The sequence below is a fragment of the Lotus japonicus genome, chromosome 3, assembly GCF_012489685.1.
Source record: "Lotus japonicus ecotype B-129 chromosome 3, LjGifu_v1.2".
Taxonomy (NCBI): domain Eukaryota; kingdom Viridiplantae; phylum Streptophyta; class Magnoliopsida; order Fabales; family Fabaceae; genus Lotus; species Lotus japonicus.
In genome coordinates, this window is record NC_080043.1 from 76,879,249 (window position 1) to 76,906,297 (window position 27,049).

The following is a 27,049-nucleotide window of genomic DNA, read 5'->3' on the forward strand; positions in this document are numbered from 1 at the left end:
GCTTCTTGAAAACTGTGTTGTCTTTCTTGCTTCAAAATTTCATTGTCCAATCTGATTTTAGCTTTAATTATTCATATGACTATTTAACTTGACTATAAATACATACTCCAATGTTACTTTGCGGTTGATTATGGAGTACATTTCATATAATCACATCATAAAATTGCATGATACTTAGTGGTTCAAAAAAAAAAACTGCAGTAGAATTTGATTGAATGGAAACTAGCCTTTCAATTTAAAAAATAAATGAATTCAAATAATATTCCCAATATAGTTTTAAATTCCAATGTTACACAAAAAAAAAGAGTGTAGCATTAAATTCTGTCATAGGAAAAAAAAATTCATTTGAAGACTTAGAATTCTATAAAAAGAAAACACATGGTGAATTATCAAGTGCACAATTAAAAAAATCTGATGGAAAAAGCAAGAGTGGAAGACTCATTGGTCTCATTGCAATATTTGAAGACTCATTGTTTATCAAGTGCACAATTCTGCGTTTCCTTTTTTTTTTTTAAGTCTTTTAGTCTTTCTTTGAGGAGTGCATGAGACAATGTAAGATTAATGTTGTTGAAACCTGAAATAGTTTAATAATATGAGAGAGAGTGTTGTGGGAAAATTAGGAAATTAATTATTGGAGAGAGAAATTCTATGAATGAAGATAAAGTAAATAGTGAATTGAATTAGGGTAAAATAGGAAAATTAGCTCTAAAAGTGCAATACCTTGGTGGAAGAGCTTTGTACTAGAAAGACAAATAAAAAGGAACGGAGGGAGTAGTACTCTCCAAAATTTCATTAAAATAAAATGAACTATGTCGGACAGGTTAAAGTATCTCTATTAGAGTAAAACCTAAATAGTAATTAGTATATATAAATTATGTAATGGGCCGGAATGTTTGAGCTTAATGTAAAATAAATTCTCAATATCATCGGGTTGGTTCGGATTAATCGGTTTTTCAATCCCCAAATCAGATACCCGAATCGATGGTGATCAGATGCAGTGAAAAAAATCCAAACCGAACCGATGATCCAATCCAACCCACCATAAGGTGTTTGGTTTGGATCGGTTTAATCGGATTCGCGGATCGAACTGTACCCGCTTACACCCCTACTTGGGAGATATAATATTTAATGAGGACATGAAAGGAAGATAATGTGATGAGTTATAATATATACACACCTGTCCATTTCTTTTTCACCTTCATTTATGTCTATTTATGTTTTCTCTATCAATCAAATCACCAATCATATCTTTACTTTCTCTCTCCTTTCTTCCTATCTATCTCTTCCTCCACTTCTCCACACCTCATTTTTTAGGTGTGAAGATATAATTATTCGAATGAGATAAAGTGCTTTGGATATGTTTTTGGTACATAAAGTGCTTTGGATATGTAAAACAACAATGATTTTAGAACAAACAAAAAAAAAAAGCTAAAACTACAATAGTTTTGGGATTGAGGGAGTATATTCCAAGGCTTGAATTAATTGAGAATGAGAAATAAAACTTAGAATATTTATCCTTGACCAATGGTTGCATTGTTGCACACGTAGCCAGTTGGAGAGGATCTCGATGCAACATATTCAAGTTAATGACGATACTTGACAGAGTTAAATTACTAGTGATGATGTGTTAATTTTAATTGAGCTGTCAATTTTTAACTGGTGGGACAGGATTGGGGACATAGGAACATAAAAAAAACTTAGTTAAAACCCCAAGACCTTATCCTCCTCCATGCTTAGTCGAAGTTTGTGCTTCGGTAAAGCATACACGACCGCATCCGCCCCCTTTAATCGCATGACCCTAAATAACACGAGTGAACTAACTCGAAAAATGACGAATATGATTGATATGAGAAGCACAAGGGTGAGATCCTTCACAATCTGAATTCAAAAATTGAATACAACAAGTTGAGCCTGATTCAATGACAACTCTCTGAAATCTCATCCGTTGAAGTAAGTGAACACTCGAAGAATTTTCATTAGCTCTGAATGCCCATCACATCAATGTTCATTTTAGTCGGATTCGACTCCTTTGAAATGAGTCTAGTAAGCATAATAACTATTAATGATGATTAAATACATTAAGAAAGCCAACAAAACAACTCACTCAATTACTATGATGATTACTTTACTCTATAAAGTCTTTTAAAAAAAACACTTTACTCTATAAAGTGAGTCCCGAAGAGCCGGATGCTCGGATCTATTTTATTCATTTACACTCTCAAAATAGTTCAAGGTGAGTTTAGCAAAACGGTGCGTTTCGATTCGTAGGCTCACAGCTCATGCAAATATGAGGCAGTGTTAGGTGAGTGAGTGAGTGCATTCATCACTCTTCCTCTCGAATTTTGCAATTTGCCCCCAAATCGCCAACCTAGGGTTTCATCCCCACACCCTCCCTCTCTCCAACAAGGTACCGATCCTTCAACAGAGCATCAGATCCGGCTCAGTTCCTTCTTCAGACGCCGGCGATCCTCCAATCGCCACCTTTGTTTCGTTCAATTCACTATTTTCGAGTCTCGAAGTTCATTTTTTCTTGCATTGCGGTGCAGGTCGATTGCAAAGGGATTTCGCAGTAGCTCTGACTCTTCGAAAATGAAGCCTGTCTTTTGTGGAAACCTGGATTTCGATGCGCGACAATCTGATGTTGAGAGACTCTTCAGAAGATACGGGAAGGTCGAAAGAGTGGACATGAAGTCTGGTATGTTGTTCTTCATAATCTATTTTCATGATAAATTTAATTTAATTTTTTACTTTTTGTGTAGTGTTTTTTAGCCCTTGAGTTTTGATAATAGTTTCAGCTAGTCAATTTCTTATTTTACTGGGTAGTATTCTTTGCACTGTGCTGTGCTTTATAGATTGTAAGTTTGGTATATTGGGTGGCCAAAAAGTATTATGGCTGTGATCATTTGTGAGTTTGCTATGCTGTGCTGAATTTGCTGGATGGATTTCGTACTCGCATTGGATATTTCAGAGACAATTTCTGTTGCGGGACGGACAGTAGATTAACAGATTCGTGACCAGCGTTTCATGATGGAAGCCCATTTTTTGTGGCAGTGTTTGAGGAATTTGAAGTCGAGATGAAAGTGTCCTCTTGTGTTGAGTCAAAATGGGGTTATAATAATGTTTGAGGAAAGGAAAATGTTATGTACAACCATTGGAAGCAATCATTTGCAAAGAACTCATTGACCCTTTTTTAATTTCAGTTTGGAGTTTGGACACATTACATACACAAAAACACACAGAGAATTGGAGAAGAGAAGGCGTAATATCCCACATGATTATGAAATTAATATTTCAAATTAGTCATTAACATGATATGCTCATTTGGCAGAGGACAAGGCAAATAATAAAATCCTTTTAGGCCTCGTTTGGAAGAGCTTATTTGAGCTTATCTGATAGCATGCTCATATGCCAGTGTTTGGGATGTTTTAGCTTATGAAAAAGAGCTTATGCTTATATATAACTTATTTTCGATTTACTCCAATAAATTTTTTAAAATAGCTTATGAATAAACACTTATGTCAAAAGCGCTTATGACCATAAGCGCTTAATTAAGCTGTGTTTCCAAACGGGGCCTTACTTCTGTTTGCTCGGCTTTTCATGATAATGCACAGGATGTAATGTACATGGGCTGATTTCCCTGTTAACCTTTTAAACGTTCTGTCTTAATCTTGAATTTAAATGGAGCATGCGTAACAACCAGGAATTAAATGTTGTTTCCTGAACTTAACATCCAAGAACTGTTTCCTCAAATGTTTCGTAAAACGGGTCGAGATGATGTTCTTTGACTAATGACTAGTTACTTTTCAATGGATGTACATTTTCCTTTCCCTGTGAAAGAAGAAAAGCTGTCATTACGATATGAAACCCCATACTCAACAATTTCTTTGTGGCAGGATTACTTGGAAGTTGGAATGTCCATGCTCTTGGATGGATGTGCTTCCCTGCATTTCTTTTCTAGAATGTGCCCCAGATTCTCCTTCTTGTATTTTTCCAGAAGAAATAATATGATCCGTCCTTGCTCTGCCATTCTGCATTCCCTCAGCATTCATTCCTTTTTCATTCCTCATGACTTTTGCTCAGTGTTCAATTTCCGACATGTTTCAACATAGAAACCATGATGATTTCGCAACTGTGGCAGGTGTTGTGGTACTTCTATATAGTCTTATTTTGTGTTTTATGATGATTTTTTCTCTCATATCTGTAAAGATACGGCCTTCCTCTTTAAACCATCTTCGTAAAAGTAGTATTCAAATGTTTGAAACATTTTTGTGCTGTTTTATGTTTAACATTCTTGTTTCATAGGATTTGCTTTTGTCTACATGGAAGACGAACGTGATGCTGAATATGCAATCAGAAGACTTGATAGAACAGAATTTGGTAGAAAGGGGCGCCGGATTCGCGTTGAGTGGACTAAGGTAGATTGTAATTGTTAATTGCATTGAAACTTGATAAGACTTCAGACCATAGATTTAAATGTAAACGTGTTATGCTGCATTGTTATGCACTTACTTCAAAGCTTGACACTTGGGGATCAAAGTATGGCATCTGGATCTTGATATAAATCATTTTGGGAAACTTTCATTTTGTTTAATTTTGATATTAGTGTGTGGACTCGTTATTGTGTTGTAGCTGCTGTTTATGTTCAATGCTTATTATAGAATATTAACATTATTCAGTTAATTCTGGGCGATTGTTCATATTTCATTGTTCAAATAATGTACATTATGATTTTCAGCAAGAACGTGACAGTAGAAGGTCTGCTGATTCAAGAAAACCTGCATCGAATATGAAACCGTCCAAGACTTTGTTTATTATAAATTTTGATCCTGTACATACCAGGACAAGGGATCTGGAGAGACACTTTGATCCCTATGGGAAAATATCAAATATAAGGATCAGAAGGAATTTTGCTTTTATTCAGTATGAATCCTTGGAGGATGCCACTAGAGCTTTGGAGGCAACTAACCTGAGGTTGTACTCAGCTTCTCAATTGTAAACTAGTTTTTTGTTCCCCTTTCTTTTATCCTTTAGAAATGAAGTAGATTCCAATGCCTTAAATAAATTAGGTAGAGGTACATATGTTAATGGTTCATTAATTTGAATGTTGGATTGTTTTATATTTTTTATGTGCAGCAAGTTTATGGATCGTGTTATCACAGTAGAGTATGCTATAAGAGATGATGATGACAGAAGGGATGGACAAAGTCCTGATAGAAGAGGTCGTGTTTCTCCTGATGGGAGATATGGTCGTGGAAGATCCCCGAGTCCATATCGTAGAGGCAGGGGTAGCCCGGATTATGGTCATGGATCAAATCCAGCTTCCAGACCAGAACCAAGAGGAAGCCCCAAGTATGAACGTGCTGAAAGCCCGCAAAATGGGAGATATGATAGGTTTGATCCAATTTAGCTGCGGTTTTTTTTTTTTATTTTTAAAATCTAGTGTCATATATATATATCTGACAATTTAACTGTTCACGCAGCCGGTCTCCACCACCCCGAGATAGGTCGCGATCCTGAGGAGTAGCTGATTATAATTCTGTGAAATTATTGTTAGTAGTCTATGTTCATTTCATTCTGACTTGTTTTAGTCCATAGTTCAGCAACAAAGAAAACTCGAACTTGTTTATTGTATTTACTTTTATGTATGGTTAGAATTTTTTATGCTTAATGTGCTAAGAGATTATATATTTATATTAGATGTTCTTATGTTACTCATCAAATTCTATGGTTTATAAGATTTTCAAAAATGATTTGTCTAATCTTACTTTACACCGATGGTAAGCAAATTATCTTATGGTGTTTCTACTTTCTCTATATCTACGTTTAGCATATCACTCTACAGTGTAATTATTTAACGTTTGACTTAGCTGTTATGGTGGTCATGTAGCTCTTGACATTTTTCTTTGATTTGATTCAACTCAACTGTGTCATGTGCATCGGGTTATGCTACGGAGGTAGCTATCGGTTGCAATGTGTTTGATCAACGAATTGTCTTATTTGCTTTTCAATCTTTTGATTTCAAGTAATTTCAATTTCTGTGGATCCTGCATTTATTAATTAGTGTAAAATCCATGTTATTTTTTTTGGTCGATAAAATCCATGTTCCCCAATTCAACCAAAAAAAATCTTATCCTACTCTAATCACGGTGTCACCTTGGATATCCCTTCAAATCTGAGATTTTCCTTGTCAGGGAATGCCCCTTTTTGATTAAGTCTGTCACTCGAGCCCCTCTTCGTCTTTAGGAGAAATTGCTTCAGTATTTTTAGCTTTATGGGCCTTGATGGTTGATTTTTGTGAAGATCGATGTTGTGTATCTTCTGTGTTTTCAGAAGTAAATGGAATAGATTTTGGTGGGGGTATGGGTCTGAATCTCTACATGCCCTTATTCATAACAACAGACATGGTTACGTGCGAAAAGAGTGAGAACCAGATGCTCAAGTTACTTTCCAAACCGCCGGTGAGGGGTGATTTCTGACGAGAAGAGTTGTTTGACATGATAGAAATAACGAAGAGAAATAACGAAGAGAGAAAGTTACTTTTTATATTCAAAAAAATTTTTATTAAACTTTGTGCACATTTTCTAGCATTTTACATAAACATTATGGTTAGCTTATTCCTTTTTCACTAGTTAAAAAAAAACTAGTGAAAAAGGAAGAAGCTAACACAATCCCATTTCTTCTCAATTTGGGATGATTGCAAAATTGTGGTGAAGCCCACATCTGTAGCTCCCTCTCTCCGTCTCGCCCACCAAACAAAGGCGGTTCCCCTATCTTTCTTTTCCCTATTTCTCTCGGCAAACTGAGTCTTCAGACAAACATTTTTTTTATTAACAAATGTTAGTGGTTAGTTGTTACTTGTTAGTAAGTTAAAAAACATAACTATAAGGGTGTGTGGGTAAGAGGTGGGAGAGAATTAAATATTTCAGTAATTTTACTTAAATATATCCCAATTAACTTACACCGTTTGATAATAAATATATATATTTAATGGTGATTATGAAATTGAATTAGTGTGAGTCACTTTTACAGTGACCCCAGAACCCCAATAAAAAATTCTAAAGGAAACAAGGAATTCAAAATGTTTTGCTTCTTCTTTGGTACATTGAAAATAAAAAATATTTTACTTCACCACATACGTACATATCTTTTAAAATTGCTTCACCAATTTCACCACAGGAACCATAAATTCAAAACCAGATTACCCCACCATACAGTGAACTAAACTCAGAACCTCATGAATCTGTCAACTTCACACGTGGGATTTTTCACCATTTTGAAAAGTAGGAGCTGTCCAAAGTCACACATGGCATTTTCGTCCACGTCATCACCCAACCTAGGTAACGTCAAAAAAATCCTTATCATTTTCAAATTTTACCAAATCCCAACGGTAACGTTGCCTGTCCCAACCACAATCTCAACCGTCCGATCACTGAACCTGCTCGATTCTTAACCTCCCTCAACACTGACCATTTTAGAGGGAGAGTGAGAGAGTTTGATTTTTGAATAATGGGTGTGAACGTTATTCACATTATTTTACTCGTGTCGTCTTGTGTAGTTGTTAAGCTTCACCATTTCAGTGTCTGATTCTCAATTATTGCAACAGAAACGTTTCTGATTCTTAGAAACTGAAGCTTGCGGATTTAACGTAAATCCAGCTGTGTCTTAATTGATGAATTTGTTTGTAAGCATTACATTTTAGGGACTGAGTGTTGAAAGCAGAGTTTCTAAAGCAATGTTTTGGATGGTTGGTGAGTTCCCTGACTTCCCTCTATAGAAACTATTGCATTTCTGGATTACACTAGTTTGTGTCTCTATCTGTGACTGTGAGTCTGTGACAGTGAGTGTGTGAAGTTTGAAGATTAAGCTTACAGAGGCTTGCTTAAAGGTTGGTCCTTCGTCAATTTGCTCTTTTGCTTTGATCTCCAACTATGTACAGTAAATAAATTTTTTGTTCTTTTTTCATTCACTTTTCCTTGTTCTATAGTATTTATCTTTTGGTGAACTTTATGGTTTTTTCTTACTTGTAGAAGCTGTAGATACATGTTGTGGAGTCTCTAATTTCTATGTCTTTTGGGGTTAATTACAGAAACAGGGGAGAACAACAGTGTTAGTAGCTCTCAATAGGATCAACTCTTTGAATATTGAGCAAGTCAAGTTGGTTTAAGGTACATATATTATTTCAAACTTATTACTTTGAATTGTCATCATTTTTTCTTCTGGTTCTTAAATTGTAACAATAATTAGTGTTATACACAACTACAAGTCATACAACTTGTAGAAAGGGACTTGTGTGTCTTCCCTTCAAAGTAAAACCTCTCCCTTTCTCATACCAGTAGTGAGTAGCCCTTTAAGAGGAGAAAAATGGAAAACAAAGCCATAAATTCTGCTTTTCCACAACCTCTGCCCTCTGATATGGGTTGGAATCAAATCAATCTAAGAAAACTCACTACATTTAACTTTTGATAATCTTTCCACCAACCTCATGTTCATGGATGAAGAGTAAAGTTGGAGGAGATTTGTTTCAATGACCAAGATACCCCAAGAGAGGGCCCCTTATTATATTTGTACCAGGTATGGTGTGGTGGGTCTTTTAGGCCAAATCTTTCAGATTTGTATAATAATATCCACCGACGCCTTCTTAATTAGGCTGCATTGTTAGCCGTTAAACGCCAAATCCTTCATTTTCATCAACAGCAATTCTCATCAACCATTGTTTAATTTATCATATCCGAATTTAATACATGTTTTGGAATTTCCAAAGGACATTAATCATCACTCACTTGCTTAAGTAGCAGAAAGACTCGTGGGGCATCTTTAGGTACTTCAGTTTTCATGGGTCTATTTACATGGACAAGCTTTGTGTGTGATCATAATTCATAAGATTCTCGAAGTTATTGGTGTTGGCCTAGTTTTTCTTTATTTAATGTATAAGAATTTTCTATTGGAGTAAATATGATTGCAACTGCTCCACAACCTTTAATTTTCTATGCTATTAACATCATTGCCTTTCTACAAATTGGCATCTTGGTTATTTTCTGAGCTTGGGTTTCTTCTATTTCTGCAGCTCTGTGTTCATCAGTTTAATTAAACTACTCCAAAAAAATTGTTGAATCATGGTGGAAGATTGTGGAGAAGCAGTAGCTGTAGACACCCGTTCCACAGAAGAATGGTTGTTGCAGGCACAAGAGCTTGTTCCTGTTGCTCTTGCCAAGGCAAAAGAGGTTAAAGGGTTCACTGTTAGGTGGAAGATGATCATTTCAAAATTGGAACAAATCCCATCACGTTTATCAGACTTGTCTAGCCACCCCTGCTTCTCCAAGAACGCTCTTTGCAAGGAGCAATTGCAGGCTGTGTCAAAGACCCTCAGAGAGGCCATTGAATTGGCTGAGTTCTGTGTGAAGGAGAAGTACGAGGGCAAGCTTCGTATGCAGAGTGATCTTGATGCATTAACAGGAAAGCTTGATTTGAATTTAAAGGATTGTGGATTGTTGATCAAAACCGGTGTGCTCGGTGAGGCTACTTTGCCATTGGCGTTAACCGTGAATGGTCCTATAGCAGAATCAGATATTACAACACATAGCAACATAAGGGAACTACTTGCACGCCTTCAGATTGGTCATTTGGAAGCAAAGCACAAAGCTTTGGATAAACTCTATGATGCTATGAGAGAAGATGAGAAGAACGTTTTGGCTGTTCTAGGTAGGAGCAATGTTGCTGCTTTAGTTCAATTGCTCACAGCAACATCTCCAAGGATAAGGGAAAAAACAGTCACTGTTATATGCTCTCTTGTCGAATCAGGAAGCGGCGAAAACTGGCTAGTTTCTGAAGGAGTTCTTCCACCTCTCATAAGACTAGTTGAGTCTGGCAGTACTGTTGGTAAAGAGAAGGCTGTAGTATCTCTCCAGAGGCTGTCAATGTCAGCGGATACAACCCGCGCAATCGTTGGACACGGCGGGGTTCCTCCGTTGATTGAGCTTTGTCAATCTGGTGAATCTGTGTCACAGGCTGCTGCTGCTTGTGCTTTGAAGAATATATCTTCTGTTCCTGAAGTGAGACAGGTTCTGGCTGAAGAAGGTGTTGTGAAGGTTATGATCAATCTCCTAAATTTTGGAATTTTGCTTGGTTCCAAAGAGTATGCTGCAGAGTGCTTGCAGAATCTCACTGCAAGCAATGAAAATCTGAGAAGGTCTGTGGTATCCGAAGGCGGTGTTCGGAGTCTCCTGGATTATCTTGATGGACCTCTTCCCCAAGAATGTGCTGTTGGAGCATTGAGGAACCTTGTTGGATCAGTTTCCGAGGAAGTTTTGGTTTCTCTCGGTTTGATTCCCCGTTTGGTTCATGTGCTCAAGTCTGGATCCTTAGGTGCTCAGCAAGCCGCTGTGTCTGTTATCTGCAGGATTTGCAGCTCAATGGAGATGAAGAAGATGGTTGGTGAAGCTGGATGCATCCCTCTTCTTGTGAAGGTGCTTGAAGCTAAAGCAAACGGTATTAGAGAGGTTTCTGCTCAAGCAATTGCAAGCTTGATGGTTTTGTCCCAGAACCGGAGAGAAGTTAAGAAGGATGATAAAAGTGTGCCAAACCTGGTTCAGTTGCTTGATCCGAGTCCTCAAAACACTGCAAAAAAGTATGCGGTTTCTTGCCTTGGATCACTCTCCTCATGTAAGAAATGTAAGAAACTGATGGTTTCTTATGGAGCAATTGGGTATCTGAAGAAGCTTTCAGAGATGGAGATTCCAGGAGCTAAAAAGCTGCTTGAGCGGTTAGAAAGAGGGAAATTGAGAAGCTTGTTCAGCAGAAAATAGTTGGACTGCCTTTTTGTGTATCATGAAGCTTTTTTCTATAACGCTTTTGTTCTTGTCATTTATCAATGTTGTTTCATTGTCTGTATGAAACAAGTAGCTCAAGTGTAAACTGTGGAATGCCAATGCTCGGTAATCTGTGTAATCAAGTTTAGATTATATAATGTTTAATCTTAATGTAATCTAGATAAATGTTCTTGCACTCTTGGGGATATCAAATTTATTCTTGAAAGCATCCCTTTTAACAACTTAAAAACCATAGGCAAATATTGAAACACAGGTTTTCAAAATTATACACAGCAGTGGTAGAAGAAATACATACCAATCTGACAACTGTCTCCACAAAGCATGGCTCTCTTGAAATACATTGTCCTCAATGCTTGCTGCAATTACACCTATGCTGGAATCTCTAGCTTGTTGTCAAGGTGTACGTTTGTCCGGCACTTGGATCTTCGAGGTGCTGAGTTTCTGAATGATCAGCTTGTCACCAAGTTGTCAGTGTTTCTAGGTAATTTGATCTATAGACATTAGTTGGTGTAAGAGGCTCACAGAGTCTGCTCTTTTTGCACTTATCAGGAATTGTTCTTTTCTCAGTGAGATCAAAATGAATTTTACAGGGATGGGATTGAGAAAAAGAAGAATTATTTAACGAATTGTTGTGTAAACCCTCAGGTGAAATCATAAAAAAATTCAGTTTGGTCTGCCCCAATTTGGAACTTTGACTTGCATTTTGCGGTCAGTCTAAACTATTTGAAGGTGTTGTTGAAGTTTTAAGGCTTAAATAAGTTTTTCGTCCCTAACCTTTTCATAATACCTGGTTTTCGTCCCTCGCCGGAGCAAAGGTGGGATTTAGTCCCTAACCTTTGCCAAAACGTTTGGTTTTAGTCCCTCCGGAGCTCTGGGTCAACGCCGGAGCTCCGATGGCCCATGTGGCATGGCCACGTGGATTAATGAGGCCATGTGTTATTTTTTTTTCTTTTAAATTCTAAAAAAAATTAACTATTTCTTAACACCATAATTAAAACTCTTCATTCTAATCAATATCTTCTTCTTCAACTGAGTTATCATCTTCAGTTTTGTACTTGACCAGAACCAAATCTATTGTACACCCCAAGCCCCTTCCCATTCCACACAGACAGCACGCATCAAGCCACCACTCCTCACCACCACATCAACACCCAAAGAAAAAAAAGGGGGAAACATTCAAGAGAGAAGAATATCCGAAATTGCAACCCAAAATGGCACCACGGATCTGAGCATCGAGTAAGAGAGAAAGAGAGAGACCGCGAGCAGAGGGAGAAGGAGACTTGAACATAGCAGATTGGAACCCTAATTTCTGGGTATTGTTTGAGGTGAGAAGGATCTTCTCTGTTGTGTCTTGAAACCCTAATTTATGGGTATTGTTTGAGGTCCAGATGAGGTAGGAGATGAAGGCCTCGTAGGAGAGTGGTCTTCGGTTTCTGGGTCTACGTTTCCTCTTCTCCTTGTCGTTCTTCTGAATCTGGCGCTCGCGGCGGCAAGATCTAGTGCGATCACCATGCCGTTGTTGAAGATAGATTCGAGGATCCTCATGCTTGTGTAGATTGCTTGTTGGAGACGAGATATTTCAATTGATTTGAACTGTATAGAAGTTGTGTAGCAGAGTTATTGTGGAAAAGGGTAGCTCTTGGTGGTGGATGTGTTTATGCGTGTTCTGTGGTGGCTATTGTAATTATGGTGTTAAGAAATAGTTCATTTTTTTTTAGAATTTAAAATAAATTTTTTTTCCACCTGGCCTCATTAAACTGACGTGGCCATGCCACATGGGCCACCGAAGCTCCGGCGTTGACCCAGAGCTCCGGAGGGACTAAAACCAAACGTTTTGGCAAAGGTTAGGGACTAAACCCCACCTTTGCTCCGGCGAGGGACGAAAACCAGGTATTATGGAAAGGTTAGGGACGTAAAACTTATTTAAGCGTAGGCCACGGTTCAATAGTGAAGCTGCATGGGATGAACTTTAAAGTTCCCAATGTGGAGGTGTTGAGCTTAGCGCATTTAGGAATTGATGATGAAACACTCTCTATGGTCTCAAAGAGTTTTTGTAGGCTTAAGTACCTGGACCTGGAATCTTGTCCTAATGTAACAGCCAAGGGAGTGAGGAAAGTAGTAGAAAACTGCAAACAACTGAGAGAAATAAATTTGAGCAACTGTAAACATGATGTTTTCTTCACATATGATTTTGACCTCCACTTTGAGAGAAATGAGAGAAATTCGAATATTTAAGATAATGTCTACAAAGAAACAAACAAATAAGGAACAAATGAAAACAATGTCGGCAGGAGATATGTACTTTTTACCAGAGGAGTGTTGGGAATGTGTCTTCAAATTCCTCAACAACAACAACCACGACCACCATCACTTGGAGTCTCTGTCCCTTGTCTCCAAGCAATTCCTCTCCATCACCAACCGCATCCGATTCTCCCTCGCCGTCCACGACGACCTACTCCCCTTCCTCCCTCGCCTCCTCCACAGGTTCCCCAACCTCACCTCCCTCGACCTCACGCGCTTCCGCGGTGACCTCGACGCGCTTCTCCTCCAAATCTCGCGTTTCCCCTTGCGCCGCCTCACATCGCTTGACTTCTCGCACCATGAAACGTTTCCGGCAAATGGGTTGCGAGCTTTGGCCGAAAACACGAAAACCTTGACCTCCCTCACCTCCTCCGAGGGTTCTCTCGCAACCGCCGACCTCCACCTCATCACCGATTGTTTCCCTTTCCTCCAAGAACTCGACATTCGCATCAAGGTACATGACCATTTTCCCCTGGCGCTTCCCAAGCTCCTCCGCAAGGTTACTCTCTATTGCGGACCCTTCAACATCAACGACGCAGAGCTTATCAGTGTGTGCAACAACTGTGAGTTTCTCCAAGAATTGGCGATCCCTGATTGCGCTTCTATAACCCAACATGGCATTGCTTCCGCGATCCGCCAGAGACCCGGATTGAGGTCTTTCTTCGTTGGCAAATTTAAATTTGAGAGAGGGGATTTTGAGAGTCCCTTTATCACCGCAAGCTTCATTGATTCGTTGGTGAGTTTGAAGAGCTTGACTTGTCTTGTTTTTAGGGATTCGTTCATCTCGGATGAGTTGCTCTGCTCTGTTGCAGAGGAAGGTCTTCCTTTGAGGAAGCTTGTCCTCGATTATTGCCGCAATTACACCTATGCTGGAATCTCTTGCTTGTTGTCAAGGTGTAAGTTTGTCCAGCACTTGGCTCTTCGAAGTGCTGAGTTTCTGAATGATCAGCTTGTGGCAGACTTGTCTGTGTTTCTGGGTAATTTGATATCTATAGACCTTAGTTGCTGTCAGAGGTTCACAGAGTTAACCCTTTTTGCACTTATCAGGAACTGTTCTTTGCTCCGTGAGATCGAAATGGAGATATCAGGGATTGGGCAAAAGAATAATTATTTAATGAATTGTTGTGTGAACCCTCATGTGAAGTTTCTCCATTTGGCTTGGAGTTCATGTATGCGAGGTGAAATACTCAAAAAGTTGAGTTTTGTCTGCCCCAATTTGGAGCTTCTTGACTTGAGATTTTGCTTTCAGTCTAAACTATCTGAAGGTGTTGTTGAAGTTTTGAGGAGATGCAGTAAGATTAGGCATTTGAGCCTAGGCCACGGTTCAACAGTGAAGCTGCATGGGGTGAACTTTGAAGTTCCCAATGTGGAGGTGTTGAGCTTCGCGCATTCAGGAATTGGTGATGGAACACTCTCTGTGGTCTCAAAGAGTTTTTGTAGGCTTAAGTACCTGGACCTGGAATCTTGTCCTAATGTAACAGCCAAGGGAGTGAGGAAAGTAGTAGAAAACTGCAAACAACTGAGAGAGATAAAATTGAAGAACTGTAAACATGTGGCTGGTGATGTTGTTGATTGGATGGTATTTTCAAGGCCAACACTGAGAAAGATAATGGCTCCACCTGATTTTAAACGAAGTGCCAGCCAGGATGAACTCTTCTTGCGTCATGGATGTCGTGTCTGCAGGTGAGATGGAGTGAAGTGAGGGAGGAAGATAAACACTGAGGAGGTTAATGTTGTTGTATTTTGAGTGTTTAATATTTACATATATTTGTCCAAACTTTTAGTTTGGATTGGATTTACATGTATTTCTCATTTGTACACACAATCCATATTTTATAACACATTGGTCTCAATACTGCATGCATCTCACTCAGTCATCTTTGGGCTTCAGGGACTGTAATGGAAAAGACTTTTAGTATAGCAGCCTGATTCAAAGCTTTTACTCATTTCCAAACTTTGCTATCATGAGTGGCATACTTAGAACTGATACATCTTTTGGGCTTATTCTCAAGCTGTGGTTGGGATGACAAATTATTTGGTTATTGTTGCCGAAGAACATTTTGGTTATTGTTTCTGTTAAAGCATTAAAGGAAATTCCTAATTCTGCTCTTGTTTAGTCCCTAGCTCATATTGTTCACCATGGAGATAGCATTACACTGCTAGTGTTTGTGTCTTTACAAAGTTCATATTGTTTGCTTCCACTTGATTTAGTTTTGTCTGCTTTTCTATTCAGATGTTGTTTTTTCTGGAAAATTTGAAAAATGGTTATTTGATTCCTATGATTCTGATCTAATATGGTCAATGGTTTCTTATATGTCAATCTTTCTTTTTATCATATAAGGATGGTGTCCCATTCTTAAATTTTGTGATGCCAGTGTGATGACAGGAAATAGAACTGTCTGTATTATTTATTCTTAGTCCCTTGTTTCTAATTGAGTGTAGTTTTCATTGACACACACCACACTGTTAGTTTGTGTTATGGGCCAAAGAGAGTTCACTGTTCTATCACATGTAATTGATTATTTATCCCTCTCATGTGCAGGTAGAAGATTATGGGGTTTTCCAAGATTTGTTGGTGACTGTGCAAGTGGTATTAAGAAGTATCCTCCAGGAACAATTTCAGAGCAGAAGAGTTATATCACTAATTCTTACGATTTCCCTTTTTTTTTTTTCTGTTGCTTTACTCCACATATGCATGCGTAGCCAGTCTGAAGCCCGGACAAAGGAAGAGGGTTGTGTTATGCCTCGACCACCAACGTAAAACCTCTCGATATCTTCAATATTTTGTTTGGTTGCTTGTAACTTCATTTTTTTTCATCTCCTTTGTGGCTGCATTGGTGAGAAGTAGAACTGTAGCCCAATCACAAAACTTATGATGAGTTACACTTTATTTGTTTTGCACCAAATCCCCTCTTCAATAAAAAAAATAATAGAAATTTAACCATGAAAATTGTAAAAAATAAATTAGAACCTCCGCACTAAATCAGACCTTTGCTTTGGGACTTTTGCAGTAAAGGAAAATAGTTTCTATTTGCTTGTGCTTAAAAGTCATTCATTACTATTCATTATAGAAACATGGTACAAATAAGTTGGTTGACTGTGAACTTGTTTTTGAGATCAAAGCTGCACCAAAAAAATATAAGAGTGGGGGGTTAATTGGTTTGAAAATATCATTTAGCATAGCTGATTATCTTAATTTGCTGTTTGTTTGTTTGTTTGTTTGTCTTACTTAAAACTATAGCGAACTGTGTGCCCTCTCTTTAGTACATCCAAAGCTGAATAGTATTATTGAAATCCTTATAATTTTAACTATCTAAGTCTCATCTATACAAAACTCTTTGATGTCAATTTCAGTCAATTACTTTGTTGCTTTTATTGGCACCTATGTTTAAATATGTTTAAGTAATAGCCCCTCTTTTCTTTTTCCCACTGAGAGGGATGTTCTCACTTCTCACTATTAAACTTGATGATCCCCATTTCTGGTTTATTGTTTAATTGTTGATCAAAGATTACATTCCAGTTTGTGGTGTTCTTTCTTCTTTGCAGACATCTCAAACATGAGGAAAAGCGATTCATGGAGGAGGAGCTGCAGCGTAGCATTGTGGTTAACCACAAATGAAGGATGTTGAAGAAGCATGTACATCACCTTATGACTTATGAGCAAGATGATATGCATCAAAAGTGAACCAGAAACAGGATTGATTCTTTCAATTCTATTCGTTGAGTATTGTGATTAGGTAACCGGATGCAACATTTTGAACAAGCATGCAAAAAGTCATACGAAGCCTATAACTAGTAAAATTTTGCTAGGCATTGGAACAAAATTTTAATGCTTTGTTACTAACCTGTTTACAAGTTTACTTTTAATAGAAAATATTTTTTTAAAGAGACCAGTGGACTAATAGATCTTTCTACATATCTCCATTTCCATTTATTTATACAATCAATTGATAATAAAAATAATATTATGTATAAAGGTCAGCCTATAAGGCCAAACAAGTTTTTTTTTTTTTAGTCTGAGCCTAACATTTTTAGTTATTCAATCTTTTTAATAAGCCTATGTCTAAACCGGTTTAAGTGGGTAAAAACCTGGTTTTGTGCAGTTGGTTTGGTCGGTCTCGGTTTGAGCTCAAGTCCAACTGAACCGTCTATAGTAACTATGTATAAAAAAAAATCAGGCCCAGTCCATGAGTTCAGCTCCGAAGCAGCATGAAAACCCTAGCTTTTAATTTTCAAACCTCACACTCTCTCTCTCTTTCTAGCCATTACACACACACTCACTCACCTTCATCCCTCTTTCTTTCTCTTCTCCCCTTTCCACCTCTCTTTAACCTACAAACCCTGGGCACCACCCAAACAACAACGCCACCTCTTCTACTCAACCCCAACGCCACACCTCTGCCATCATCGCTTTCCAAAACCACCACCATTTCCAAATCCTTTTCCCAAGCTGCTCTCCCCATCTCCGTCTCACTCACACCAGTCACCATTGCCATCACACCAAGAAGCCACCACCGACGTTGCTCCTCCATTCTCCAGTAGCCATATCCGCCGCTTTTGTCATCATCTCTTTCTAGAAACACCACCATCTCCAATAAGAGGATTTGCGGCTCTTGAAGCCAGATTTGTTACTCCAGAAGCTAGATTCGTCATTAGCCAGATCTGTCGCTCCTCCCCTCTCTTGAATGAGATTTGTTGCACTATGATGTTTCTAACTTTCTTCCTTTTTTTCTTTCTTCCGTGAAGACTTAGGCTATGTTTGGCATGCTATTTCAGCTAGCTTATAGCTTATTTGACTAGCTTAACAGCTCTTCAAAAGTGTTTGGCGAAGGAGCTTATTTTAGTAGCTTAAAGCTTATAGCTTATTAAATTTATTCTCATTTTTATCCTTATTATTTTATTAAAATTCTACCATTACCCTTATATATTTATAAAAACACTAAGCATATTTTCCCCTCACATTTACGTACGCAGTTTCCGCCACCATTCCCGCCACACCGCTGCGCACCACAAGTACTATAAATAATATATTAATAAAAATAAATATTATATTTTTAAGATGATAAATAACTGGAGCTAATATAAATATTTAAAGTGATAATAATTTTAATATTAATATCATATTGGTATTAATGTGAAAATAAAGTAATGTTAAATATAAAAATAATTATACAAGTATGTCCTTTTATGTCATTTTACAATTTCAGCTTGTTTAACAGCTAGTTTTACCAAACACTTTTGTTTCAATCACGTAGCTTTTCAGCTTTCTGCTATCAGCTAGCTTATAAGCTTTCAGCTAGCTTTTCAGCTTTCAGCTAGCTTATCAGCTAAACATGTTGGCATGTCATTTCTGCTAGCTTATAGCTTATTTGACTAGCTTAAAGCTTATTTGACTAGCTTAAAAGCTCTTCAAAAGTGTTTGGCGAATGAGTTTATTTCAGTAGCTTAAAGCTTTAAGCTATAAGCTATCGTAGCTTATAGCTTAAAGCTTATAGCTTATTAAATTTATTCTCATTTTTATCCTTATTATTTTATTAAAATTCCACCATTACCCTTATATATTTATAAAAACACTAAACATATTTTTCCCTCACACTTATGTATGCAGTTCCCACCACCATTCTCGCCACACCACTGCGCACCACAAGTATTAAAAATATTATATTCAGATGATAAATAACTTGAGTTAATAAAAATATTTAGAGTGATAATAAATTTAATATGAATATCATATAGGTATTAATGTGAAAATAAAGTAATGTTAAATATAAAAATAATTATACAAGTATGTCATTTTATGTCCTTTTACAATTTCAGCTTGTTTAACAACTAGTTTTACCAAACACTTTTGTTTCAATCACGTAGCTTTTCAGCTTTCAGCTAGCTTATCAGCTTTCAGCTAGCTTATAAGCTTTTCACTAGCTTTTCAGCTTTCAGCTAGCTTATCAGCTAAACATGCCAAACATAGCCTTATTTTATGATTAATGGATGTGTATTTTTAGGAAGTACTTCCCTCTAGATTTTTGTATATTAGGGATCAACATGTTAACCGTCTGATTCAAACCGCCAGCCAGCATAACAAAACCCGATGAAACCGTAACCCGACGGTGGCAAGCCTGCGACTTTTGTGGTTTTCACTCGACGAAACCGACGCCGACGGCCCGAAACCGACCATAACCGACATATGGGCAGCTCTATTAATGAGTATTAAATAAATCTTAATTTATTAAATTAGAATCATAGTAAAAGTAAGAAATAAATTAAGATAGCATAATTTTTTTTAATAAAACTAATACAATTAATGAATCCAAAATAAATTTTATTTATACTATATTAAAGTAGAGCGGTGCTATATGGTACGAGAGCCAAAGCACGAAGACGCACGAGTAGTGAAACACACCGTTTTGGCCTTCTTTCTCCTCTTTGCACTTCCCTCTACTTTCTCTCCACGCTGTTGAATCCTCTCCTTCAAGTGGCGAAGACATCGCCGAACCGAACCAGCGCCACCGCGAGCCAGAACCCTCTAAAGAGAAACCACCAACCTCCAAATCTAACGCCGCTGCCGCACGTTCGAACCTTCACCGTCGCGTTGTTCCTCCACTTCCACCTACGATTTCCACTACGCAGAACCACCACTGCATCATCAAAATCAACACATGCACCGCACATCAAAACAGGGGAGACATAAGCTAGAATCGGTTTCCCACTTTGGAGATTAAGATTATCTTTGGTTGAACTTGAATCCTCTATGAAATACCCAGTTGGTGCCAAACTCAACAGCAAAGAGGTGGTTGGATAAGTTCCCAATGTTGGTTTGAGATCCTTAGAAGGTGCAATGGTGAAAGTCATGCAATGCCCACCTAGATTTGGATACTCAATAACTCAGGGGCAATAACCAAAGCAAAAGAGGAAGAAAAGGGAGAAAGTTTTACTATTTCCGTTCTTAAATTGAAAAGGGGTTGGGTGAAAAGCATGACCTTACTTTTCTCATTTTTTATCCATGGTCAATTGACGGGGAAGGGCAAGAGGAAGACACCTGTTTCGGGTTATACAGCTTTTATCATTTTTTTTTTAAAATTAAACATGGTTTTTGATACTCGTGCTGGCTCGTGCACTAAAACTCTCGTGCCTTTAAGCATTATACATTAAAGTAGCTTAACAAAATTTTAATACTCCCTAAATGATAGCTCAAGTGGTAAGAGCTAGGTGACATGTGGATTGAAAATGAAGGTCAAGGATCAATTTATGGAGGGTGCAATTTATCTTTCTGATGTACAAAAATAAAATAAAATTTTAATAAATTAATATACCATAATGATAGAGAGATAAAATAAGAAAGTGAGATAAAGTTGAATAAAATGATAGTAACTTCTCTCCGATTTAGAGAGTCTTGAAAACATGTGTGTCCAATTTAGAAACTTTATCATATCTATAACGTAATGAACCAAATGAGGGTGGAGGCAGCCCCTCTCCCAGTCTCTCTTATCTCTCTCTCTCTCTCTCTTTATTGTTTCTCTCTACTCAAACTATGTTTAACCAAGCATATTGTAAAGGTATTTCATAATCACATTAAAATGATATTGAAATAAAATATGATTCGCAAACCACGCTACATTAGGCATACAAGACACCTATTGTGGGTTTCCCTATCGATTTTTCTTGCGAACCGAAAAATCTTTCTTGCGAATTTTTTGTCGAAAATTATTATATCAAAATTTTCCTGCGAATAGTTTTTTAGGCAATCCACAGGAAAATGCGAAGCAAAATCCGCAAGTATAAGGGTGTCTGGTATCCCTAATGTTTCGTGGTTCAAATCTTAGGACCCTATTGAAATGGGAGCTCAATGTTTTTTTATTAAAGGTTGGTGTACACTCAATAGGTGTAGACCATAGACCATTAGGGAAATATAGAAAGAGATAAGTGATAGATGCGATATATGATGTGATATGATTGGAAGAGAGATAGAGAGAAGAAAAAAAGACGTGTAAAGATGTATGGACTATTTTCTTTCTTAACCAATGTATCACACACCTAGGAACTATAAAACTAATCACTTAGCCCATGGTCACCGCATTAAGCACAAAGGATAAAGAGAAGAAAAAAAAAAAGTTGTGCAAAGGTGTATGGAGCAGTGTTATAAAACTCGGCTCGAACCGGCCGGTTTGACCGGTTGAGCCGGGAACCGGACCCTAAGCCGGTTCGAGCCGAGCATCGGATCGGCCATGTAATCCACCCGTTGCGAACCGGAAAAAACCGGCCGGTTCAGTCAAAAACCGGGGACTCGGTCCTTACGGTTGGACCGGTTCGCTATTTAAAAAAAAAAACTGAAAACTCAAATTCTAAAACAGAACAACAGTGACAAGGATTTGAAGGAGAGGAACGACCGTGACAGAAAGGTGGAGGGATTGCGATGCGGATCTACCTACATCTCACAACACTTGAATGAGGGTTGAAGACGACGCTTGATGAACGACGGCGAGCCTCGACGTACACCGTGCATAGGTCAGATGCAGGGTCGAGAGAGCGAGCAATTTCCTCTGCAATTCACAGCAACACCAAGGGGGATCTCGATTCACAGCAACGCCAAGGTACGGGGACCTCGATTTGGATCAGATCTACCATGGGGACCTCGATTCACACCTAGGTTTGGAGGGTTTTGGGGTGTAGGTTTAGGGTTGCAGGTGGGGGTGGAATAAGTCTTTGCGTTTACTGTTTTGGTGTTCTAGAAATTGTGTTTGTTGTTTCTATTTTAGGATGAAGAATATGAGGGTTAGGGGCAAAAGAAGCACTGTTTCTGGGTTTTTGGTTTCTGGAGTTAGGGGCAAGCTTGAGAGATGCTGTAATAATTTTTTTATTTATGGATTGACATGGGTTTTGGGATCTATCGTTCTATGCTTTGAGTTTTTGAATTTTTTGGGTTATTATGGTGGCTGAGGTTAAGGTTGTTGGGAGACAAACCCAGGTATTTGTCTCCATGCAGGCTCCTCGAGGCAATGGCAAAGCTGAAGTCGCACCTAGTTGTGTGTTTTCTTTGTGCAAATGGCTTGAATTGGGGTCTGTACGCCTCTTCTGAGATGGGAAGATTTAGATGTACAATGTTTTATTCCTGTACAGTAGCTTTACTTTGCTTTTTTCTTTTTCTTTAATTGTCCCTTTGTATTTTTAGCACTACTGGTGCTTATCTATTTATATATATTATTTTGGCCTTTGAAAAAACAGAAAAGGTTGTTGGGTTTAGAATTGGTGTTGGTGTTGAAGATGAGAGTGAAGATTAGATGAAGGGATAAAAAAAAATTTATTGTTAACCGAGTCAAACGGTTCAACCAGTGACCCAGTGGTTGAACCATTGACTCATTGACCCAGTGCCCCGACCGAGTTGATCACCGGTCCGAGTCTGATAACACTGGTATGGAGTGTTTGGTGATACTAATACTGGTATCATTACTGATTTCTAACATGAAAACTTTGAAGCAAAACCTTATTCAAAACAATTTTGATATATTCATCTCATTTTCACTCTTTTTTTTTTCTTTCTTATTTATCAATTTTTTCTATCACATCACTTATCATATCACTCATTATTCTATCTTCATTTCTTATATGTCTCTGTGGAAGTATATTAAGTCTGAACCCATTTTCCTGTTCAAAATTTGAAGAGTTAAATATGCTTTTGATCCCTTACTTATACATCGGAATCTAAAATGGTGCTTAACATTTTTTTTTGTCCCTAAAAAATTGTTTAGTTAGTGACTCATTCGGGAGAATCTTGTTCCCAAGCTTTCTATTTTCAATTGTTTAAGTTAAAATTGTCCTTATAACGTCATAAAACATTTTTTAAATTTTTTATATCTAGTCACCAGCTCATGTGACAATCATCATCAAATATTACAGTTGACGTGTAATTTTTAGTTCAAATTTTTCTTTTATCATTTTTTGTCCTTGACTTCTCCCTCTTGTTCTTCCTCTTCCCCCTCTTTTCCAGCCACTACATTCCCTCTTGCTACCGTCTCTCCCAACCCCAATCAACCTCCTTCTCCTCCCAATGGTGGTGGCGGCCGGGAAATAGAGGAGGAAGAGGTTTGAGGAGAAGATAAGGACTAAAAATGAAAAAAGAGAAATTTAAGAGACTACAATTAATGATATGAAAATTACTCATTGAAAACTATACGTAATTAGGATTATCATGTGGGCTGATGATTGAGTAAAATATATTTCAAAAATGTTTTCATAATAATATAAAGACTGACACACTTCCTGGAGACATATAGGTAAATTTTATTCAACACAGACCACCCTCCAATAAAAAAACAAAAGTCCTGATTTCTGAATTGCTGATTTCTGGTCATAACGACATTGTTGATGTTCTAGCCACACCTCTTACAGCTGTGCGCTATTTAGATACAAACTCAGGATGTTTGATAAATAGGATTTGAATCTCCTCATGTGTTAATCTCACATAACATGGTTATGTGAAAGATCTAAACCATTAATTCAATTTTAATGAAATCTGGACCCTTAATGATTATATGAAAAGAGAAAATTAAAATTATGTGGGAATTAATATTAACCATCAGATTTCATTAAAAAGTAAATTGGGTCTAATCATTCACATGACAAGGTCTAGGTTTATGTTGTAACTATAGTTAAACTGTTGTAATCATAGTTAGAATTATGTTTTAGATTCAGTTTAGCTGTAAAGACTATATCTATAATATAAGAGTAATCACTTATACTCTGAAGTCTTATCAATCAATGAAATCATCTTCATTCAGAATATTCCTATCTTGCTCTTCTCTCTGTTTCCAAACATCAACTAATGAAAACAATAATTAAAAGAGTGCAAACTTCCAAAGTTGTAACCCAAAGTTAATCAAATTGGCATAATAATACCCCTTATTCATCACAAATTGTATGCCATAACAAATAAACTACTGATATATGATATATTCCACAAGATATATCCTTTTATCAAATATACAATATTCCATAATTATTCAGTGCAAAAACTAAAAAGTGTGTTGTTACATAGACTACCCATGCATACCAGCTGAAGTTTGAACACATGACTCGTTTCATTCTGAGAAAACACAACAATCAATTCCCAACATCAATGAAAGAGGAGATATACATGAGTCACAAATACATTCCAGGCCAAAAAAGGGGTAAAATAAATATGTGCAGCCTACTAAAAGTCTAAAACATTGTCCTATTAGAGAACCAAAACATCTAAAAGAAGCAATTTTTTGGAGATATTTTCAATTATGACCTATATTAAACTCCCCTACATCCAAAATCGCAAAATCCAACTCTGTAACACTTTCCTACCTACAAAAACAATTTACAGCTCTTTTCTTGCATTACTGTTGCATATAAGTACAGAGTCTACACACAAACCACCTTTCGTATGAGTGCAATCGATTTGAGATAATGAAAATTTGATATTCATCAAATCATTTGAATTCTTAGAAACAAAGTTTCCTGCATGGTAGAGGACCCAGTGCCCTGGATTATCCAAATGACTATGGGATTCAGCATGTTGGCCATCAGAAGTCGTAAGCTGAAATTTGACAGGTTTTATATCCCAACCATGGATGTGCTCAGTCTTACAAACTCGACGACCCAGCTTCTTGGATGACCTGCCAAGGTAGAGTCTGAAGAACACACTGTATGTTCCATGTGGAAATTGGAAATCAATATCTCCTTCCACTTCAAGCCACCAAATTTGTTGAAGATATGCAACTGTATGGAACCTATTCCCACACACACACAAACAAACAAAAAATGCATAATATATCAAGTTCCTCCATGTTCTTATACTTCCATAAACCATGTAAAGTATGTCATAATAGAAATATTTAAAAAAAATAGGGTCATGGAATTCTGAAGTGCCTAATAGTAGGTCTGCTAAGAAAAGGTGACCAAAACTTAGAACTGACTAGAGTATGTTTGGATCAGCTCCCAGAATCAATTGTGCTACCTAGAAGCTAATGCTTCTCCCCAAAATTGATTTTGCCTCTATAATCAATTGTTGATTGAAGAATTCCCAAACATGATAGAATCCAAAAGGAAAACTGGACTAGGTATATCAATAAAACCACTCAAATGAAATCAGAATGTTGATGCAATTGAGTTTACAAGGAAAGATACATTTGGGTTCAAAAAGTTCTCTAGCTAAGTTAAGTTAAACATTCTTCCAACTCGCGTATTGAGATTTGGTATTGCATAAGCTTAGTAAAAAGGGGTTAGAAAATCATGAATACTCCAATGTTCAAACTTTATAGATAAAAATGCCAGAAAGTGAGTCTATAATTACATGGAATTAATAAAGAAAAGCGCATAAAAACAAAAGTTCAGCAAAAAAAACTGATGCAACTCAAAGCATGAAGATAGATGAAAACAAGGTATAAGTGTATAACAAAGCCAAGAGTAAACCATTTCCAGTACTGGCACGAGTAACAAGATTTCTTGCACTTGTACAATAATCTCACCTTGACTCTTTAGTCGCAATGTGATTCCAATATCTCCGATCATCTATCCCTGTAATCCTCAACGCTTTGGAAGAAATCGCCAAACAAACTCCACCCGTCCTCTTATCTAGCCAAATTTCCTACACAAAAGTAACAGTTTTAGAAACAAAACATCAAACACTTAAAGTGCATAAGAGATTGAATGAGTAAAAGGAGCCAATATTGCTGCTCACCTTGGTTTCATTGTCAAACAAATTAGGCCTGCAGAGTGCTGCATAAACATCCCTCTTCCCCAATTCTGCAACAGAAGCATCCCCCAAAGCTTTCTCTACAATAAACTTATAATTCAAAGGCAACTTCGATTCCCAGATAAAATCTGCAAATGAAGCATCACGAAACGCCAATGCCACACAACCCTCAGGTATATCCCCAAGCCATGGTCCCAAAGCAGCAGAATCCCCATCATAAGAGGAAAAATTAGCACCCATATCAGAACTCTCAAATTTCACGTAATCAGAATGAGAATTCAACCCCAAACTTGAACTTCAACCTGAATTTGTCAATTCAAATACCAACCCACTTTGATTTCCCCCAAAATTGCAAAGCTCTTCTTGGATTATCGCACACCCAGAATCTGAATTGGTCTTGATACTTTGTGTTTGGACCTGAATTTGATAATTGGGTAAGAAAACGTGAGGATTTGAAGAGAATTAGGGGGCAAATTGAGATTTTTGGGAACTCTGTTGCAGAAATTGGATTTTGTGAACCCTAGATCCGATAAGGAACTCTGTTCAGAGATATATATGACTTGGGATCAGAATTCTGAAGAACGAAAAAAATTGAATATTTAAAATTTTAAAAAAATTAATTTGTATAAATTTAGTTCTGAGGATAAAATTAATGAAAAAGTATATATATTAAAGAAAAATATTTTACTCTTTAGTTTAACTAGAAATATCGGAAGTTTCGGCTCAATGTATTAGAAATATGATGACAAGGTTCTTGCGTGTGCAGCTCCTGCATGTTCGGCGTGAGAAGAATAACACAGCGAATTGTTTGGCGCATCGTACGGGTGTAGCATGTGTTTATCAATAAGTCTAGAGACGTCTCCTTCCTTTATTTTTATAGTCTTGTATCTGAATGTTGTTGGCCTAGGAATACAGAACCTCAATAATATTTAATAAGACTCATTAAAAGTTCAAACACAATTCATTTTTGGTCTTAGATATATGCTAATGTCATTCTTATCCACCGGAATAAATATATCAAAATATACCTATCCATAAACTAGGTTTTGCTTACCTCTTCTAGATTTCATTCAGCATCAATCATTGAGCCAAGACAACTTGCTTCAGCAACCTTGAGCAATTTGAGCATAGTTTAGTAATTAGTTTATGTTATGAAGCAATAATGTCAAGCTTATCCAAAATAAGAGCCCAAATAAGGGAATCTTTA

General features: G+C 37.3%; 4 protein-coding genes across 13 annotated transcripts; 3 read left to right on the forward strand and 1 right to left on the reverse strand.

The window, feature by feature from the left end:
* Positions 1-2,253: 2,253 nt before the first annotated feature.
* LOC130746026 (serine/arginine-rich splicing factor RS41-like) lies at positions 2,254-5,720 on the forward strand. 3 transcript variants are annotated; one of them, XM_057598523.1, is made up of 6 exons: positions 2,254-2,407; positions 2,547-2,695; positions 4,303-4,415; positions 4,736-4,971; positions 5,134-5,391; positions 5,481-5,720. In XM_057598523.1, the coding sequence occupies exons 2-6, from the start codon at positions 2,590-2,592 to the stop codon at positions 5,515-5,517; spliced, it is 750 nt and encodes a 249-aa protein (XP_057454506.1). In that variant the 5' UTR covers positions 2,254-2,407; positions 2,547-2,589; the 3' UTR covers positions 5,518-5,720. The 3 variants fall into 3 exon arrangements, with proteins under 3 accessions (XP_057454506.1, XP_057454508.1, XP_057454507.1); XM_057598525.1 differs by lacking the exon at positions 2,254-2,407 and adding an exon at positions 3,894-4,146 and having other exon boundaries at positions 2,556-2,695; XM_057598524.1 differs by lacking the exon at positions 2,254-2,407 and adding an exon at positions 3,894-4,138 and having other exon boundaries at positions 2,556-2,695.
* A 1,731-nt stretch (positions 5,721-7,451) lies between these two features.
* Positions 7,452-11,001, forward strand: LOC130746029 (protein CELLULOSE SYNTHASE INTERACTIVE 3-like). Of its 5 annotated transcripts, XM_057598532.1 has the most exons (4): positions 7,452-7,748; positions 7,839-7,885; positions 8,087-8,165; positions 9,065-11,001. In XM_057598532.1, the coding sequence occupies exon 4, from the start codon at positions 9,114-9,116 to the stop codon at positions 10,800-10,802; it is 1,689 nt and encodes a 562-aa protein (XP_057454515.1). In that variant the 5' UTR covers positions 7,452-7,748; positions 7,839-7,885; positions 8,087-8,165; positions 9,065-9,113; the 3' UTR covers positions 10,803-11,001. The 5 variants fall into 5 exon arrangements, with proteins under 5 accessions (XP_057454515.1, XP_057454514.1, XP_057454518.1 ...); XM_057598531.1 differs by having other exon boundaries at positions 7,452-7,885; XM_057598535.1 differs by lacking the exons at positions 7,452-7,748; positions 7,839-7,885; positions 8,087-8,165 and adding an exon at positions 8,391-8,571.
* Positions 11,002-11,747: 746 nt separating this feature from the next.
* On the forward strand, positions 11,748-17,043 carry LOC130746028 (F-box protein At1g47056-like). 4 transcript variants are annotated; one of them, XR_009021995.1, is made up of 4 exons: positions 11,752-12,151; positions 12,209-14,810; positions 15,670-15,884; positions 16,674-17,043. XR_009021995.1 is itself a non-coding variant. In XM_057598530.1 (2 exons), exons 1-2 carry the CDS (start codon positions 12,994-12,996, stop codon positions 15,671-15,673), a joined length of 1,821 nt encoding a protein of 606 aa, XP_057454513.1. In that variant the 5' UTR covers positions 11,752-12,993; the 3' UTR covers positions 15,674-17,043. The 4 variants fall into 4 exon arrangements, 1 of the variants encoding a protein (XP_057454513.1); XR_009021996.1 differs by having other exon boundaries at positions 11,748-14,853; XR_009021994.1 differs by having other exon boundaries at positions 11,752-14,810.
* Positions 17,044-24,175: 7,132 nt separating this feature from the next.
* Positions 24,176-26,411, reverse strand: LOC130746033 (F-box protein PP2-A13-like). Its single transcript, XM_057598540.1, has 3 exons — positions 25,828-26,411; positions 25,616-25,734; positions 24,176-24,877 (listed from the first exon to the last, which is right to left on the reverse strand). Exons 1-3 carry the CDS (start codon positions 26,080-26,082, stop codon positions 24,466-24,468), a joined length of 786 nt encoding a protein of 261 aa, XP_057454523.1. The 5' UTR covers positions 26,083-26,411; the 3' UTR covers positions 24,176-24,465.
* Positions 26,412-27,049: the final 638 nt, after the last annotated feature.